Consider the following 19,114-nt stretch of genomic DNA (forward strand, 5'->3'; position numbering starts at 1 on the left):
TCTCCTTCCCTGCGGTTTGCGGGTGGGTTCGGGGAACGCGAGAGCAAACCGCGGGGAAGCTGGTCTCCTTTCCCGGTTTGCTCTCGCGTTCCCCGAACCCCCGTGCAAGCAGGTCTCCTTCCCTGCGGTTTGCAGGTGGGTTCGGGGAACGCGAGAGCAAACCGCGGGGAAGCTGGTCTCCTTCCCCGGTTTGCTCTCGCGTTCCCCGAACCCCCGTGCAAGCAGGTCTCCTTCCCTGCGGTTTGCAGGTGGGTTCGGGGAACGCAAGAGCAAACCGCGGGGAAGCTGGTCTCCTTCCCCGGTTTGCTCTCGCGTTCCCCGAACCCCCCTTGAAGCCGCCCAACAGCGCTGCAGTGTGGCCACATCTAACACCACTTGCAGCGCTGGTTGCTGTAAGTGTGGCCACTCTGCAGCGCTGGCCCTATACAGCTGTACTAATACAGCTGTAACAACCAGCGCTGCAAAATTGTAGATGTAGACATACCCTTAGAGTGAATAAATGAAGATTCGGCATACCACTTCTGAAAGGTTGCCAATCCCTGCATTAGACGATCTGCCGGAGTAAAAACAGGCAGTTGAAAATGGCTCAGCAGAGAGGTTTAGGGGAGCAATGAGGAGGCTCACGATCTGGATTGCTAGCAACACACTAAAACCAACTACTGTGATTGATAGTCAGCCTTCAGAAAGGGAAGATACACTGAAGTAACGCTGTCAAGACAGCGTTAAAAAAAATTCTTCTGTTAAGCACTTTTCAGTTTCAGTTTTTAAAAAAGAACATTGAAAACCCATTTAACCGATTCCTACATGGCTCATCTTGGACAGTGAAACTAGACTGGTCAGTTTCATTTGTGGGTTCTCATGCACTAGTCCAATACTGCTGATAGGGTTTCCAGCACTGCAAGAGCAGACCTCAAGAAGGAAGAAAATCTTCATTTAAAAAAAAAAAAAACAAAACACTTTTATAATGTGGTGACAGACACAGACGTGCACAATCCCTGCATTTGCATCTGAAAGTAGGTACTAGTATCTCTTGAATCTGCATCTGCAATTTGATTTCAATAAAAGCACTTTAATGGAAAGCACAATTTCCTATTGTCAGAGGTAACCTGGTGTTTTGAAGCTGGTGTGTGGAACTATTAGTAAATCCCCTGGGTTAGGCCTTGTTATAAGCATGCACTAGGGGTAGACTGTTAAGGCCCTGACAACAGCAACACAAACACCGCAAGTTACAAGACTGTTCTAGTATTCTTTATACTGCAACACCTCAACAGGCCTCAATCAGGGATGGACACCCTAATGTGCTAGGCGCTGTAAAAACATAAGATATTCCCTCCCCCACCAACTAGTGCAGATTCGGTGTCCCTGAAATGTGCAAAAGCCTTGGATATGCGCAAGGGCTGAGTGCTGTCTACACTACAGAATGGAACCAGACATGACCCCAACTGAAGCGTACACAGGCCCGAAGAACGGAGGCTAAAACCAGTGCTTAATCTTTAGTCATTTCCATCAGGGAGCAAAAAAACAGGGATAAAAGAAAAGATTTAAAAACAAAAGGGACAAAGATCACGCAGAAGTACAACAGGTGAAGGTCACTGCAGCCCAGCCCACACACTGTTAATGAATGCCTCTTCCCACCTGTTGGGAACGCTGCCATTCACTCTCCTAGCAGGAGGCTCACACCTACAGGAAGGAACAATTCCCAGAGATGCTCTGGAGGAGGGGGGAAGTGCAGCCGAGCAGAGAAACTTCATCCCTTTAGGATTGTGAGGCAATGTGGAAAGACACCTACAGTGCAGAGGTTCTCAGTCCAGAAGGGTGAGGGCAAGTAGCTGGGACAAAAGCACTGATGAAAAAGCATCAAGGAATTGCTTTTTTAAAAGCACTTCCTATAAGTGTTCCCCAGCCTGCCCCCCACAAACCCCACCTACTTAGGGATAGGATGCATGGAAGGGCTAGAAGTGCAATATTTCTAAGATAAAATTCCAGTTTAAATTCTACATTCCAATTCTTCAACCTGTGGAATTGCAGAGCACACAAGGGTTGGTCATAGTAGCAACACTTTGTTTGTTCAGACCTGAGGATCCCAAATGACAGATACAGGATCCTAAATAGGAAGCTAAAATCTAGAATTAAACACTAAAGGGTAAATCCTCAGTTGGCATAAAGTGTAACTACTCTGAGTTATGCCAGTTTAGGATCTGGCCCTAAATGGTACATCAAAGATTGTTTTAATTCACCTATAATAAATGTCCAGGTATAGGTGTGATGAAGTGGGACTGTTCATGTTTCCTCTGAATAGTGTAAAGGTGCCTCAGTTTCCCCTATGCATTTCTTAAGTCTCTTGTGGTGGAATAAGGGGGTGTAATTGTTGCAGAGCGAAGGGTCAGTGTAAATAAACGGCTGACACTCTGTCTCCTGGCAACTAATGGCCAAGGCCCTTCCTCCCTGCAAGGTGATAGCGAAAGGTGTTGGAGAACAAAGAAATTAGGTGTCCTCCTGGCCCAGGGAAAGGAATAAAGCAAAGGAGGAGGAGCTGGAGAGTGGAGTGAAGTGCAGACATGGGTGTCTGGCTCACTGTCCCCCAAAATGGACCCTGCTGAGGGGTCCTGTTCTCTGTACCTACAAGCTCTGTTTTAGACTGTATTCCTGTCATATAATAAACCTCTGTTTTACTGGCTGGCTAAGAGTCACGTCTGACTGCGAAGTGGGGGTGCAGAACCTGGTGGCTTCCCCAGGACCCAGCCTGAGCAGACTCGCTGTGGGAAGCACACGGAGGGGCAGAGGATGCTGAATGCTCCAAGGTCAGATCCAGGAAGGTGAAGCCGTGTGAGCTTCTTACCCTGAAGACAGTCTGCTCAGTGAAGAGACTTCACCAGAGTCATGACTGGCTTCAATGGGAGCAGTTCCAGAGCATCACTTGGGGACTCTGTGACAATAGGATCTGCACATTGTATTTAGCTGCCGCCTTTGAAACTGGGCCTCCAGAATAGAGGCTTTCCACTAGTGAATGTACAGACTGAGCAACAGAAACCCACACAAAAGATTACACACACATGAATTCATGTGTAGTGTAGACACACCATACGCATGCATCTCAGATGTATTTTAGTCTAGCTCTACTATCTACAGATAGACCCAATGAAATCAGCTCTGCAGTCAGTTAAGTAGACGATAGGATCCTCCCGCACCAAATCTTATCAATTCTTCCTCAGTATCTTTAAAATCCATCCTTACCTCTTCATACCTATTCCTAAAATCCATGTGTCCATGTCCTGGTCCTCACTTGCCTTGATTACTGCAATCTCCTCCCTTCTTTGCTTCTCACCTTGCTCCTGGTCCCCTCCATCTTACGAGCACTGCTGTTTGGCCTACATGACTCCATCTCAAATCCTCTCACTAGCTTTCTCTCCTCTTCCTGAGGAAGTTCAAGCACCTGATTCACCTTCATAATCCTGCACAACCCTACTGCTCATGTCCCTCTTGCACCAACCAACCCTTCCTCATCAATGACCCTTTTGTCTTCTGTGGCTGGCCCACTCTGGTCCTCATGCTTACAGACCCTGCTTTACAAAGAACCACTGTTTCCTTTCTTCTTCAACCACCTTCTAACCTACTGACAAAAATATGGGTAGGAAAGAGGATTTCAGCTCCACTTCAAAATTAGACATTTGCCTTGTTATCAGGCATATCATTTGGACTGCATTATCTATGTGCCTTCTCTAAGCAGGCACAGCACCTAGCTGCTCTCAGATAAACCAATGCCCACATTAATCATGCATCCTTCCCACTCTAGCAGAAGCAGGTCATTCCAGCTAGCTTCAGCACTGTGATCGTTACAGGAAATACACCAACGAGACTGAGATAGTAACATTATCCACCTCGTAAGAGGCCGACATTCAGATGAGCATTCAGTACATGGGTCTCTTTGGAAAATCCAAGAGGCAAATCTGTTGCATATTCAACCACCTAATTATTTCCTTCCTCAGTCTGAACATGCTCTAACAAAAAAGTAAGAGACAATTTTATAGCTTTCAGCACCAGGAGAAATAGCAGCGTCTTTACATTTTAATTTACTCCCTGGGCAGTCCAATGTTTCCCAAGAGACAAAGGGTACTTGTGTGTCTTCGTACATAAATATGATTATTCAAACAATTCTAGCCAAAGCTGATATTAAATATAGATCTAATAACAAATGGCAGTAGCATTTGGTCATTCGAGGATTACCAAGTTTTCCTGTGCTTTTTCTGCTCACGCATACTAATTTTTTTGCATTGGTACATTGCTAATCCTGACCTGCTGCACCAATGCAGTTTCACTGAAACCTAAACATCTCATGGTGACATGTCAAATTTAACAAAGTTTTTGATAGGGGAAATGTCTAAACAATTTGTTTAGACTTTCATTTCAACAAAGTAAAAGTGTTTCATTGTGACTACTTGATTCAGTTTGTTTCAAATTTATATTAAAATATTTTATGTATATATTGCATACAACGCTTACTATGTTAACATAATATAAAAGCTAAACAATATGAATCAAAACATTTTGACATTAAAGTATTTTGATAGTCCTAAACTGAAGTGTCCTGAAATTTTCATTTTATGGGAAATTTCAAAATTTCAGCTTTTCAATCAGACTCAGAATAAAGTATTTCAGAACTTCCCCACAGAATGGAAATTCCAGGTCCCAACCAGTGCTAATTATGGATCTTCGGTGTCACAGACACCAAGTCTTTGACAAAACAGACAAAGAGTCCTATGGCACCTTATAGACTAACAGACGTATTGGAGCATGAGCTTTCGTGGATGAATACAGTCTTTGACAACATTTATTAATATTTTACTGTCCTGAACAAATCTGAAAAAGCAGTCTGGTCCTTAGGTGAAATTGAGGGCCTGGTCTACATTAGAAAATTAAAGTCAGCTTAATTATATCACTAAGAGGTGTAAAAAATCCACACCCGAGTGGCCTAGTTAAACCAATCTATCTCCCCCTATAGACATTGCTAGGTCGACTGAAAGATTCTTTCATTGACCTAGCTACCATTTCTTGGGGAGGTGGATTAACTACCTCAACTGGAGAATCCCTCCCAGCGGCTAAGGTGGCGTCTACAATGAAGTACTACAGGGGCACTGCTACACCAGTGCAGCTGCACCACTACTGTTTTAAATGTAGACAAGCTGATTATCTGTGTTGTCGCCTTCCACTGATTTTGTATTTTAGTTCACTCAAACTTGACACATCCCACAATAATTTTAGTTGGCATAATATTACCATATGTAATTATCTGTTTTTGCTTCTGTTTTACAGGGATAATAAATATAACAAATAGAAAGCATTATATTAGCATTAATAGCAATCCTTTCTGGTAATGCACATATATGTCTGCCTAGTCTTTGTTTCCAGAGGTTGTGTGGAGGATTCTTCTATGGCACAACATTTTGAACTGTTGAAGAGTGAAAATAATTTGATCAGAAAGATTTGTACTGGGTATTAAGCTGCTATAAGGATTTAACAATACATTTGAAACTAAAAATATTTAAAATAACCATTTTTAAAATAACCACTTTTAAAATTGCAGCCACAGTACAATAATCAGTGTCAGGTGCTTAGCTATCTATGCATTTTTTGTATGTCATATAGCCAAGCATACAGGAGCTGAATGTACCAATTAATACCACCTAGCTCTTATATGGGTAAAACCTCACTGTCCATTAATCGATAATTTTCAATCTCCTGCCTTTGGTTAGTGAAAATTTCTATGGATTCAAGGGCAGGAAGATATCTTGGGGAAGGGAAAATTTTCACCAGTCATGTAGCCTCCCTTACTTGGAGAAAGGTGTGAACATGGAGTGTCTCTTGCACTAGGCTTCATTATATCTCAGTGTTCATTTATAATGGGAAATGAAGAGCTCATTCTGGTAACAACTCTTATTTTCATAGGTCATTCCAAGCTTTGAAGAAATGGAGAATGACGTAAGAATTACTTTAGAAAGACTCAGTTCAACAAAAATAATTAAAAAAATTGACCTATTTTATCAACTGAATCCTTCACCCATACTTTTTTTCTTCTAGAAGCACAGACCAATTTCCAAATCTTGCCCCTTGTAATATAGTTCTAGATTCATGACCATGTCTTCTACTTCGGTCAGAGGGAGCTTCTGTCCTGGCTAGTCTGGCTACATTGCTCCTCTAAAAGCACTATGCAGTGAGTTGTGGTTATTTAGGGGGGATGGGTTGGTTTTAAAAAAAATAAACAACAACAAAGCCTTTAAAAAATAATAAAATGGACAGACTGTTTATTTTTAGTACATTAAACCTGTCCAGCATCATATTCCAATCTTTAATCCCACTGCTTTCTCTAAAACAGAATGTTACTTTCACATAGCACTGTGATATGCTATATTTATTCCTAGGAACCATAACCATGTTCTGGTACTATTTTCAGCTGTGTCCCCCCACCCCAACCAATAGCTGTAACCTTATTTCTGTTAAGGGTGAGGTCCATACACATTTTGTAACCAGAAAGACTTACTAAATTTGCATGAATTAGACTCCTATAGGTAGAATATGTAGGTGATCAGATGTACAATAATGTAATCTTCATATAAAGCTATATAACTTCTTGTTTAGACTGGAAGTAAATCTTGAACTTCGGGATTTTCTCGATTTTTTTTTTTTTTTTTTAAACAGACCGAAGGCAAATAATGAGGCTAGTGGGCCGCCTGGTTTTCTTCCTCTGCTCATCTGGAAGCATGAGGCAGTGACAGATAGTTCTGATTTTAGAAAAGGGTTTATACATCTTGCCAAATTTACATGCAAGTTCCCCAAAACCATGTTTCCTCCAGAAAGAAGCCCGAGTAGACCCCATCACAAGCTTTTTCTGAATCTGATTTTATGACAGCTCTTATTCCCTTATTTGGTGGAGTGTGCACCATGTGAATTTATAATTCTACAAAGGCAGCCTACAGGGTTCACCCTTCAACACGTCTTATTTGATCTAGAGAAAATGTAAAGGACTTTTTTCCATTTAGTTGCTCCTATTTTAGGAGGGGAAAAATCTTTGTAACTTCATGTTCAGTGATGTGAGTCTGTACAATAATGCCTTCATTTTTTATGCTCTCTAAGTTAGGGTAGGAAGTGATATGGCTATGAAACAAAGCATTAAGATCAAGACTTCTGACGGGAAGTGGTGATTATGTGGGACCAGCACGACACGTTTTAAAGGAACCTAATTTTCAGAAATTGCTCAGGAGCTGCCCTCTGAAAAATAAGGGCTTTTCACAGGTCTCAAATTAGACACCCAAAATCATTAATCATTTTTGAAAATATCAGCTTAAGAGCTCTCGATATAGTATCAAAGAATTAAAAGGACAGCTATAAATTGATGAACTACATAACTAGCAGCCTCAGCAAAGAGAGCAGACAGACTGAAATACCCTCATTATTAGAGATAGTCCCTCCAGGCCAGGATTCAAGTATGGTGACAGATACAGTATGAGGAAAACTTATTCCAATGTTGTCCATGCTTAGAAAAAGGATTCAGACTCCAGGACTGCCAATCCAGGAGTGTTCACCAGCACCAAATGCACATGAAGAAAATGGAGTATTTTCACTTTCCAACATACTCCCTATGGATTGCAAGCTTATTCCCAAACCTCTGAAACCACAGACATGGCACCTTGAATCCCCTGCAAGCTACAGGTTTGGGAAAGCAATACTAATTTAACACCCATGCATGGATTTTCCGAAAGTGTTTTTCTTCATTCTCCCTCTTCCTATGAAAGTTTTGTTAAAGTGATCCAAAATCCATCACTACCGCGACCAGGGTGCAGGTCTTCAAGATTAGCTTGATTTGGCTAGAGGAGAGCAACAACACAGAAGTGCAGGAACAAGGCAGGCTTTTATACACATCTTAGGTTGCTAATATTGCATCCTAAACCATAATCCTCATTCCACAGAGAGGCTATGCACTGTGATGATGGATCTTTGAATCGAAAAAACACTAGAGGAGAAAGATGAACAGGGTAAGCTGCAACTCTGAACAATCCATGAACGGAAGACTCCAAAAGTCTGCACCGTTGAAACAAATCAATCATTGTCCATTTCAAACAGCTAGCACTGCTAACACCTATTCTTGGGTAGATTTAAAAGGGAGAGCTCACGTGACAAAGCTTGAAAGGTGAAGACATTTTTATAGAATAAAAAGAATTTTAACCTTCTGTGTTTCACATCCTGCCCAGACAATAATTCAGAAGTGGAATAAAGGAAGTGGGTTATAGGACGACATCACTTGGGTGGCTGGAAAGTGGCTTTTGAACATGTGAAACAATAGAGAAGAGGCTTGTCCCACAAAGCCTTTAACCTCCACAGGCAGAGCTACCATTGGCCTGCAGCGTCATTGTCTGTGAGCAACAACTGCAGCTCTTCTGGTCCTTTATTTCCTGGGAAGATAAAGAGTGCCCCCTGCTGCCTTGCTGAGGGAAATGCCTCTGGTTCCAAAGAATTGTTTTAAAACTAAAAAATTATTATTATTAAAAAGAAACCCATCAAAGGATCTAAATCTATGGCCAAGGCGTACAATTTTAAACAAAGCCCCAAAAGAATGCCTGGCATTTAATAATGTTCAATGTGTGCAAATTTTTAGTCCTTCTGAAAAATAAGCAGAGACATTATTAAATCAGCTCAGTTCTCTCAATGTCGCCTTTTGTTCTGAAGATAAATAATGTGTTCCTAAATATATTGTGTAACTAAGTGAAACTGACATTTTGGTGGAACACTGCTTCCTGATTAACAAGCATTGTTCTTAACACGCTTTTGATAATGGGCTATAGAAGCCTCATGTTCCTTAAAACAGACACTATCAAACTGCTCCCATACCCCAGTCTTCTCAACCATGCATGGTTTTTCAACACCCTTTTAATAATGTGAAACAAAACATCTCTCTGTACTGATCTTTTATCTTTTGGACAAGTACAGATTCCTTGTTCCCCTGAATATATTACAGAGCCGAAAGCCAACCTGGCTCTGTTTATTATTTGGTCTGGTGGCCAGTAAACTGCGGATATCAGCTGAGCACTGGCAATTTGACGCAGCAAGTTGGTTGATCTACAACTGGCAGGAAGAGTTAAGTTTGGGACTTGAAGGGTCTGGTATGATTAGAAATCCAGGTGCAATTTTCCTCCCCATCCTAGGTAGTTTGAATAGCATTAAGATCCAAATTTGGGTCCAGACCATTTCCACAGACTCTATCACTATACAGTCAAAGTACAAGCATACAAGATATAAGAGCCTTTAAACAGACAAAGACTTCTGGCCAGAAGAGCCCTCGCTATTCTAGATAGGTTCTTTTACTGAGCTCATCACCACAGCATCTGAGCAGCTTCCTGTCATAAACAATGTGACTAACATACTTCTAACACATGGTTACCTCAGCCTGGTTCCAATTAAATAGATACAACATCCCTAGCCCGCCCCCACCCCGTGCACAGAATTCTCCAACAAGCAGTGAAGACACAGGATCACACTTTCCTCCAACAGAGGCCTAAGTATTTTGTCTCTTATGCTGTGGCAACACTTCTACAACATTTCATGCTAATACAGTATTTAGAAACCCATGAATAAAATCTCCAGGGGCCTCTGGTTTTGCTCACCCTCAACATGTCATTGCAGGATTGTTCCCTACAGTGCTCTTCGGGGCACAATATTGGTTTTCTTTGAGTGGGTTAAGCAACTGGATTTCCGCCCAGGTCCCTTGGGGAATGAACGTACAATCTCACATGGTTCATTGTTAGGAAAGTTAAAACACATTCAGCCTAACCCCAATAGGCCTGAAGAAGTCCTCTCTATACCCTTTCCAAAACACTGACACGGTGAACTCACACCCTAAAAGACTTTGTTCCTATATAGCTATTTGCGTCAATATACCTCAAGATGGGTCAGCCTCATTATTCTCCGAGACACAGAGGGGAAGTGACCTGCCCATAGTCACCCTGAAGGTCAGGGCAGAGCTGAAAACAGAACCTAGGGGGTCAAACTGGATGATCTGATATTCCCTTGTGTCTGTAAACTCTATGACTCCCTCAGTTCACTCTAGTATCCGAGCAGCAGCACAATCAGACGAGGTTGGTTGGGGTAGGAAATGTACCTTATTCAATATTATGCAAAGCATCCCAGATTTGTGATGGTTTATGAATGCTTAAAAAGCCGACACCCAAATGAGTAACGTTGTGAACATGCATCTACAAGTATCACTTTAACAAATGCAAAGTCACAAATGCAAAGTCACCCCCCATTTTCCTTTGCAGCAGGTGGGACTCCTTGAAGTTTTAAAGCACTGGTAGCTAAGCATGGAGTGTCATCCCACGTAGTTTTCAATACGGAGGATTCTTGCAGAAATAAGTGTTCTCACAAAAATAATTCCTATTTGTTTCATCTATGCCGACCTTGGGGCAACCCTTACCCCGTACAAAGTACTTTACATGCACAAACCATTTTATGTGAGGTTAATTGTTGCTAGAAAACCAAGCTTTAGGAGCTCCTTAAAGGGTATGCACAAACCCTGGTGCCACGTGAATAGGACCAGTGAGGAATTTGGTTAGTTGTATGTAAAACAATCCTATCTGCTGTCTGGCTAATTTGTTGGTGCTCGTCACACCTCGCTTTCTTGGGAAAGCCACCGAACACATTCTGGACAAGGAGAGATTTGAAGTCAGATTCTCCATTATGTCTGAACACTTTGCACTGCTTAAGAGGTGCAAAGGAGCCAGATTCTGTCTGTTACCCACCAGCTGAGAACTGCCCCAGTCAAGAAGAGTTGGGGTAAGAACTCAGCTCCTGCACCAACTGTACCAACGCCGCACAGGGAACATGTCAGAAGAGATAGGGATGTATTGAGGCATCTCAGTGTGGATCCTTAGTGGGCACATGGTCCCTAGAGGACCAGACACTGCTGGTGTACATTAGTGTAGCCCCCGGTTGCTCTAATTCAGGCAGAGGCTGGTGCAGTTTGGCCCTCAGGATGAAGACATGATGACCCGCTCGCTGATGCACCTCCCCTTCCCTCCATACATGCTCCTGCTCCAAGTGGAGCTCAGACACAGGAGTAATCTGCTTATTTCATGTCATGTGTCCATATTTGCATTACATACAAGTCTCACTTACCCCGTAAGTTCCGTACTATTTATGAACAGACAGCAAAGTCATCTACCAAAAGCAGCCGCCAATGCCCCAGTGAGTAACTACCCACTGAGCAGATGAGCAGCAGCAGATTTCTTTACCTGAACAGCTCTCTGATTTCCCTCACGGTTGCCTGGAATGGGATATTTCGGACCAAAATCTTGGAGCTCTTTTGCTTCTTGAGCGTTTGTTTTTTGCGGTATTGTGTCACAGTGGGCCTGGTAAATCAATGGAGACATGATAAGTTTCACTGTAGAGCAACACAACACAGACCTCTCTCTTTCTGGTTCCTTCCAGCTTACGAATCTAGACATTCTGGAGTCCAGTTTCCTGATCGATATGCTCAATGGCTTCTTATTCGAATCAATGGACACTTCACAGACCAGGTGGGAGAACAGAACAGTCTGATTAGTTATACTTGGAATATATAAAAATCTGCCTCACTATTTTAAAAAGGTCGCAGTCTTCCTATGTGTTTGTGCATTATCTTGCAGACAGGACCTCAAATGCTGACGGGGCACTACTTTAAGACAAGTAAATAAAGCACTACCTAGGGATGACCATTCTGGAACAGACCAATCCTTCCGTTGGTTTGCTGACCTGCTCTGGTACAACAGGGAGAAGTTTGCAACACTGGCTAAATTAGTGTAAGTGAAGCACAGTTTGTGCCTTTAGTTTTACTTTTAACTGTTCTCTGAAAGGCTGTAAATAGCAGGAACAGATCATGCTACTGTGTAAAGCCATCAGGTTTGATTCCAAGACATGGATTCTGGCTGTCCAAGCCAGCAGAAGGTGGAAGCAATTCTTGGGCCTCAATGTACAGAGCGATGCATTACCCCACAGCAGCCGAAGAGCTGTACTGATGGGCCTTTAAGGGAAGTCCCATGCAGCTCCCTTTGGTCTAACAAAGATGACTTCAGCATGAGGGAAGAGGCACAGAACAATACCATCTACAGAGCAGATGAAGATGACAGTGGAAAGATGATTTTCTTAAAGGAGTTGGGAGAATAGCAAATTAACCCAAGGAGACCCTTGAGACAACTTTTCCAGTATAGGTCACCTTAGATCTAGCTTCTCTCACTTAAGCGATGAAATTATTTAGTGTCGCTTTACGTTCTTCTGATTCCCAGAAGCTCAGTGCTTCCTTTATTTTTTACTTAGTCTAATAAAAACAGATCGCCACCTCAAATTTCATTTATTCCTATCCACTTGTTGGCCAAAAATACCCCATATTACTAGGTATTATGCACACAGTATTAATATAATATACATCGGTGATGGGAAATTATCTTAACTGAATGTATTATGCTCTTCCCATAATTCTGTTCACCTACGTCACACATCCCACAACACTATGCAAAGCTGAAAATTAGCTTTGGCATTAGAAAATAGGAAACTTGTCAAAGCAAGGATGCAGGAATCCTTTGTACCAAGTACACTTCGGGAGTATTTTCATGGCTCATCAAAACTTGGAATGCTGCAATTCAACCCAAGATATGGGAAAATATAGGGAGGTACTAAGGACAAAGCTGGCATAAACCAGTGGGTTAAACTTAAACTTCAAGTGATGTGCAAAGCATTCTGGAACTTGTAAAAAGTCATACTATAAATACTACTTGTTGCAACGTGTATCTTTGAAGCACAACTTGTGCATAAGGTGAACGTGCTGTGAGATAAGGATTGCTTCCCAGAGGGAAGGTATGTAGGTTTCCTTTTTATATTGTTTTACTTTGCCTTTAGACAAGACATTTGGCTAAGATTAGTTATTTGGTCTCTAAAATTTTTAAGAACTAACAGCGAATGCAGTCAAAAACTGGCTACACCTTTGAGTTAATACACTGGACTAACACTATCACAACTACTATTTTAGAAGATCTGATCATCTGAAAGACCCCAGGAAAAACATTGTTCCATCATACCGGGTAAATGTGTATTTAAGACTGGCACTATTCACCACCTGAATTACAAAGGGCCACCAGCAACCACATTGTAAAAAGGAAGAGCCATTCTGGGCAATCTGTTGCTGCTTAAGTCTATTTGGTGCAGAGAAGTCAGACAGGAATCAGGCAGACTTACTTGATGGCCCTTTCGGAGATCTTCACGTCCAGCCGATGGCCATCTACTAAGCAACTCTAAAAAAACAAATTACAAAGTCTGCAAAAAGAAAGAGACCTTAAAAACGGAGGAGTTTTACATCTCAGTTCTCCTTCCCCCACCTCTCCTTCACCCAAAGCTCTTCTCTTTCTAACCGCAGCTAATACAGGTGAAGAGTACACAATACAGATGGGGAAGCTGTATGGTCTAGTGGCCAGGGCACTGGCATAGGAGTCAAGACACCTGAGTTAATCCCAACTGTGCCACTGATGTGATGTTGGGCAAGTGACTTCCCCTCCCTGTGCAACTATTTCCACTCCCAGCCTTTGTCTCTAGTTTGTGGGCCTTTTGGCGCAGGAACCGTCTAACTAGGGGTATGTTCAGCACTCAGCACAATGGGACTCTGACCTCAGTTACAGCCTGTAGGTAACTACTGAAAAACAAATATTTGAGGGGTTCTTAATGCCTCAGAAGCCACCCACTCCTCCCCTTTGCCTGTGTCACCCATGGTTACCTGGAGCTGTTTGAGGGCTTTCTGAGCATGCTCTGGTTTCTTGTACTCCACAAATCCAAAGCCCATAGGAAGTAAAGTGCCTGCCAGAAAGGGAAGGAAAAAGCCTCATAAACGATTTGGCGAAAATCATTCGGTAGTGGCCTGTACAATGGATAGGCCCTTGTGACTGGTTAATGACAGACAACGAAAAAGTGAATCAACACTGCTAGAAATAGGGTGAGCTGTGCTGGACTAAACCTGCCCCAAAGGAGAATTAAACAACAACCTGCCCCATGGGGAATTAAACAACTAAATGATATTGTGACATTTCAAGATACAGTCACCCTGGGGATGATGCAAAGGAAGTTGTACAACACCTGTGTATAGTAGAAATCCATTTCATATGTAACTTTTGTGAACGCAACTAAACAAAACACTAACCATCGGTCCTACAGACATGATAGCTATGCGCAGAAAAGGTCAGTGATCATACTGCTTACATACAAATGTGTTCATGCACAGGGTTTGCCTGCACTGCTGCAGTGGTAAACTTTTGGAATGAAGTTTTCACCATAATCCAGACACAGGCATTCTATGGGCATTCCTAACGCGCCTGATTCAGACAAAGTTACCCCCCCTAATAATTTATGCTTCCTTTTAGATGGATGTAAAATCTGGGTCTTGAGTTTGACTGTATTTTTCATTTGAAACCCACCTAACAGTTCACTCTGGCCATCAAGGAGGAAATATGTTGCACAAACCAATAAAATCAGTTATAAATGGACCCTTAAATTGATCTGCCATCTAGGTAGATCCCTCGGCAGAAAGGAAGGGCTTTTGGCTAGAGCCCTGGTCTAAGAGTCAGAAGAGAATTGGCTCTGCCACAAAAATAGCATGTATCCATAGGCAGCTCATTTAAACTGCGTGTGCTCTTTGACTACTTACGAAGTGGAGACAATATGTCCTTTGTCATATTTATAGGGGAAGCTCTTTGGGGTGAGAAGCTGTCTCTGCGTACATTCAGTGCCCAGCATACGGGGGCCTGAACTCTCGTCCTATATACGTGAATGGAAACTGCTTGTTAAATAATTCCAAACCTGGAGTTCAATTAATTTGGGAAAGGGAACCAACAATTTCATGCTCTCCATTCTCCTACTGGTTAATGTAAAAACAGTGTCAGCCCTTTAGGGTGGCCCTATTCCCACTTGCCAGGCACAGACTTCTCCCTTTATTTCCAAAGGCCTCAGCAGCTGACAGAATGACTATTCATCCCTTGCTGGTTATCCACATCATTGGGGATGTCAGCAGTACAGCAAGGGCACAGATACAGAAGCAGCTAACTAACCAGGAGCATAGGGCTCATACATATTAGGTCTTCTCCAAACCACTGTGCAAATGTCTTGGCAAGGGAGTGAAGGATTGAGATCTATTTACAAGACAGAGAACATTATGTGCTGTCTTTCACTTTATCACCTAGGTTGTGCCCTAAATTTCACTTGTCTCTCTGAGCACCATAGAAGAGATGCAAACTAGCATAGTCCCTATATGGTCACTTTTTATCAGTTCGAGGTTTCTACAGCCCTTTAATTATCTCCTTATTCAGCAAAAGTTTTCAACACTCAAGGTCATGCAACGCTTTTAGGAAACCGGCCCATAGGATCACAACTTCAGGGATCCATAAGCAAGACCCTGAGCAGCAAATACAATGGCAAGTTTCCAAACTTGGATGGTACTATGCTACAGAAGTCCTTCTTCAGTGACAGAAGTTGGTTGTCCTGGAAGGTAGAGTGAAACTAGACATGGTTCTGTTCTGAAACCAGATCATGTGTGTGAGCATTGGCCTGCTAAACCCAGGATTGTGAGCTCAATCCTTGAGGGGGCCACTTAAGGATCTGGGGCAAAAATCAGTACTTGGTCCTGCTAGTGAAGGCAGAGGGCTGGACTTGATGACCTTTCAAAGGTCCCTTCCAGCTCTAGGAAACAGGTATATCTCCAATTGTTGTTATTTATTATTTTATGAGCAAACATGAGGCTGGACAGGCAGATGTGCCTGTGAGGTTTCTTTTTAAAATTGACTGAACTCCTCACAAGCCCATGGCATGAAGTAGAGTTTATGACATTTTTACAGAGCCTTAAGCTGACCCACTACGAGTCCCACTTACTTACCTTTGGTGCACGACCTTCCCGGTTTAATCAGAACTTGATTTTTAGTGCTTACGTTTTCAGTCATTTCAACATATGCATTTCTGGGCACATGAAGATTTTTTAACATCAGCTATCCAACTGCCCAGAAAGACAAATGTGGAAGGCATCACCACGACCAACCCAAGCAGAAGGAAATGCACAGCGATTCATAGGAGTACCTGCTTTATCCATCTTCCTTGAGATCGTGCAGCTCTTCAAAGCTCCCACTTTGGAAAACGTCTGCAAAGAATTTTACACGGTCTTTAGTTCTCTTTGTAATTAAAGTGTAACCCTTTGACAACGTTCCCCTTTTGTAGCAACTGAAACAGACAAAGTCAACCCACAGAGAGCTGCGCACACTGAACAAGAAAAAGACACACGTCATGCATTCTATTGTGACAGCCTTTATTTAAAACACTCTCTCAGTAATTATCCAACACACTGCACTATGGCTACAGAAAGCTGCAGTGGTTTAGATCATTGCTACAGAATACCGAAGTACTTAAAAGAATGCTTCCACCCAGACACTGGCTCCTTCAAAGCTGTCTAACAATTGTCAATTCATTACAATATCCTTAGACTATTTCTCTTTCCAGGATCGCATGGGAGGTACCAAAATGTGCCTGTGGCAGCCTGGCTGTGTTATATGTAGGCTTGGAAGGATGCGATTTTTAGTGGCAAATGTCAAATGTGGATTTCACCATGTGTACACACACACAAAAAATAATTTCTATCAATGATAATCAAAATTGAAACAGGCAATGAAAAATGCTGCTTAAGAAGTACAGTTTAAGGACTTTTACTTTGTATATTTTGACGTGTGATGTTGACAGTATGTTTTCATGGTTAGAAAGCTTTAACTTTTTGAATCTCAACATCTACTGTAATTAAACAACTGTCTGACACTACCGCCGCCCCCCCCGGTCTAACTCCTATAATTTCCCACAACTGTGAAAGTTTAAAACAAAAAAATGCTAGCAATAACCATTGCTATTATCCATCAAAATTATAAAAAATAAAAACTGAATTCTGTCAAGCTTAATTATATGCTGTGCAGCCCTAATGCAAATAAATACAAGGTATGGTGAAGGGATTGGACCTAAGTAGGTACCGGTGAATCTACAGGAGTTTGTGGTTCCCTTAAACACATCAATTCTACAAATTCAAGGCCTTCAGGTTCATTATATACAGGAAGGAAACATAGGGCAGTAAAAAGGAGGATGGATAAGTTTCCTCCAATTTTGACTACTTGTATGGGAGATTATTGAAACATTTGGCGTTTCAACAGTGAGCGAGGCATGAAAGAGAAGGGAAATGGGGCACCTCTACTGGGACACAGGATGGGATAACATGCTGTAGTCTGGAGATGGATTGTTAGAGATATCTGAGCAATTAAGTTAGCCTTTGAAAAGTGCCTGGCCTGGGGTAAACTTTCCAGGTAGACAGTCTACTCGATTGCCCTCTAACATGACAATTGATGTGAATGAAAAAACCCAACTGAATGATTCTCTGGGCATTCAAAGTTAGTTACCACCTGCCCTAATCTGGGCAGGATAATATTTTCACAACCAAGCTGGAGAACAGCTCTAGCATGGTCTATAGCTACATCTACTGTCTCCAACCAGTAAAAGGGAGAGTTGCTTAGTGGCTGGGAAAGGAAACAGAAGGAACTTCAGGTTACTCTTCCTGGCTCTGCCACTGACTTACTGTATGTCCTTAGGAAAGCTACCTCACCTGTCTACTACTTTTTACTCCAGCAAAATGGCTATGAGACCTTCCTCATAAGGGCCAGAGGAGACTCAATGTTTGCAGAGGCTCGGATGGAAGCTTTGTACTGACAAATGCTTTATCAATAGCTTTAAAACACCAAACAGTAGAGCAGCTGAAGGACTTAGGTCCAGGCTGCACCACAAACTCACTGTTTGACCCTGACCAAGCCACTCAAACCAAGTTGCTCCATCTAAACAGAACATTGCTGGAGACATGCAACACCCAGTCCCACCACCTCTCTTTGTTCACCTCCTTCAGTGTATCTTCTGTGGTGGCAAAGTTGAGGTTTTTGATGAACAGTGTACATCCTGGAACACTCTCCTCCTCCTCCTCCTCATCTACTGCTGTATCTTCTGAGCCCTTTTTAGCTTCCTCAGTTTTATCACCAGCTGTAAAGCAAGCGAACAAACCATAAACACCATAAAATGTAACTAACTCCAGGCAGTTCAGGAGACTGAAGGGATGTATTATATTTTGACCCCACCGTCGGAGCCATCAACACCCAGACTACAATGACTCATCTCTCCAGCTGCATTTAGTAACAATTTTGTGGGTGAACTTGATGGTCTTGGACACGCAGCCACAGCATGGATAGCAAGTGTAAGCCATGTATTGTTCTTCTAACACCCTTGAATTCTGACCTACGCCATCCTACTTCCCAGGAGACCAGACACTATGGTCACAATCCTAGGTAGATATTTGCTCCAACTCTGGGCTCTTGCACAGCTCTACAAGTATCCCTCAACCATGGCCTGAAATACCCACTGTTAGTTTATTTTACATGATCTATAGACCTTACTCAGCTGAACTGAAATACAGATGGTAGCATTTGGGAATCAACACACAATTGTAAAGCTCTTCTGAAATACCACAATTAATGACAACTCTGCTGTAGCGTTCCCCGGCACTCACCATACTACAGAGTAGCACCTGGGAACCGCTGTCACTAACACAACTGCATCACCTCAGCTACAGTTCAGTCCACCACAGAGGAGCCTCCAACACAGAGAGACAACAGCATCCCCTCTGCACAACATCCTGGAATCAACAGGGTAGCAAATGCTGGGTCTCATTTTTTAATAGTTTATGGGCCAATCTTCAGTCACGTTCGCTGTGCCAACACATCCCCTTCGTGAAGAGCTTCTGCTCCATTCCATTTTGTTGAGGGCTGTAACCAGGTTTTAAAGAATGTGTACATGAAAGGGATCTTCACAGGTTTTCGTCTGTACTCGTTCGATTCGCTCACCACAGCGAGTGCCACAAAGACTCCCCCGGCCTTTTTCCATTTTCAAAAAACAAACCGAATGTATTAAACTTCTAATTAATCTTCAAGAGCTCTGGCATGAAATGGCCCTTTTATGCTTTAATGGAAATGGCAACAATGATAACGTTGTC

At 42.4% G+C, this 19,114-nt stretch overlaps 1 protein-coding gene across 4 annotated transcripts in view; it reads right to left on the reverse strand.

Moving 5' to 3' along the window:
* Positions 1-19,114, reverse strand: part of RBM19 (RNA binding motif protein 19) — a 116,072-nt gene that overhangs the window by 72,609 nt on the left and 24,349 nt on the right. For all 4 annotated transcript variants that reach the window (XM_050924428.1, XM_050924431.1, XM_050924430.1 and 1 more), the window contains exons 17-21: positions 17,969-18,108; positions 16,129-16,189; positions 13,787-13,866; positions 13,255-13,310; positions 11,280-11,396 (exon numbers count right to left, since the gene is read on the reverse strand). In XM_050924428.1, coding sequence (XP_050780385.1) covers positions 11,280-11,396; positions 13,255-13,310; positions 13,787-13,866; positions 16,129-16,189; positions 17,969-18,108 — 454 coding nt within the window. The remainder of the gene's footprint in view (positions 1-11,279; positions 11,397-13,254; positions 13,311-13,786; positions 13,867-16,128; positions 16,190-17,968; positions 18,109-19,114) is intronic.

This window comes from Gopherus flavomarginatus, chromosome 15 (genome assembly GCF_025201925.1).
Source record: "Gopherus flavomarginatus isolate rGopFla2 chromosome 15, rGopFla2.mat.asm, whole genome shotgun sequence".
Lineage (NCBI taxonomy): Eukaryota > Metazoa > Chordata > Testudines > Testudinidae > Gopherus > Gopherus flavomarginatus.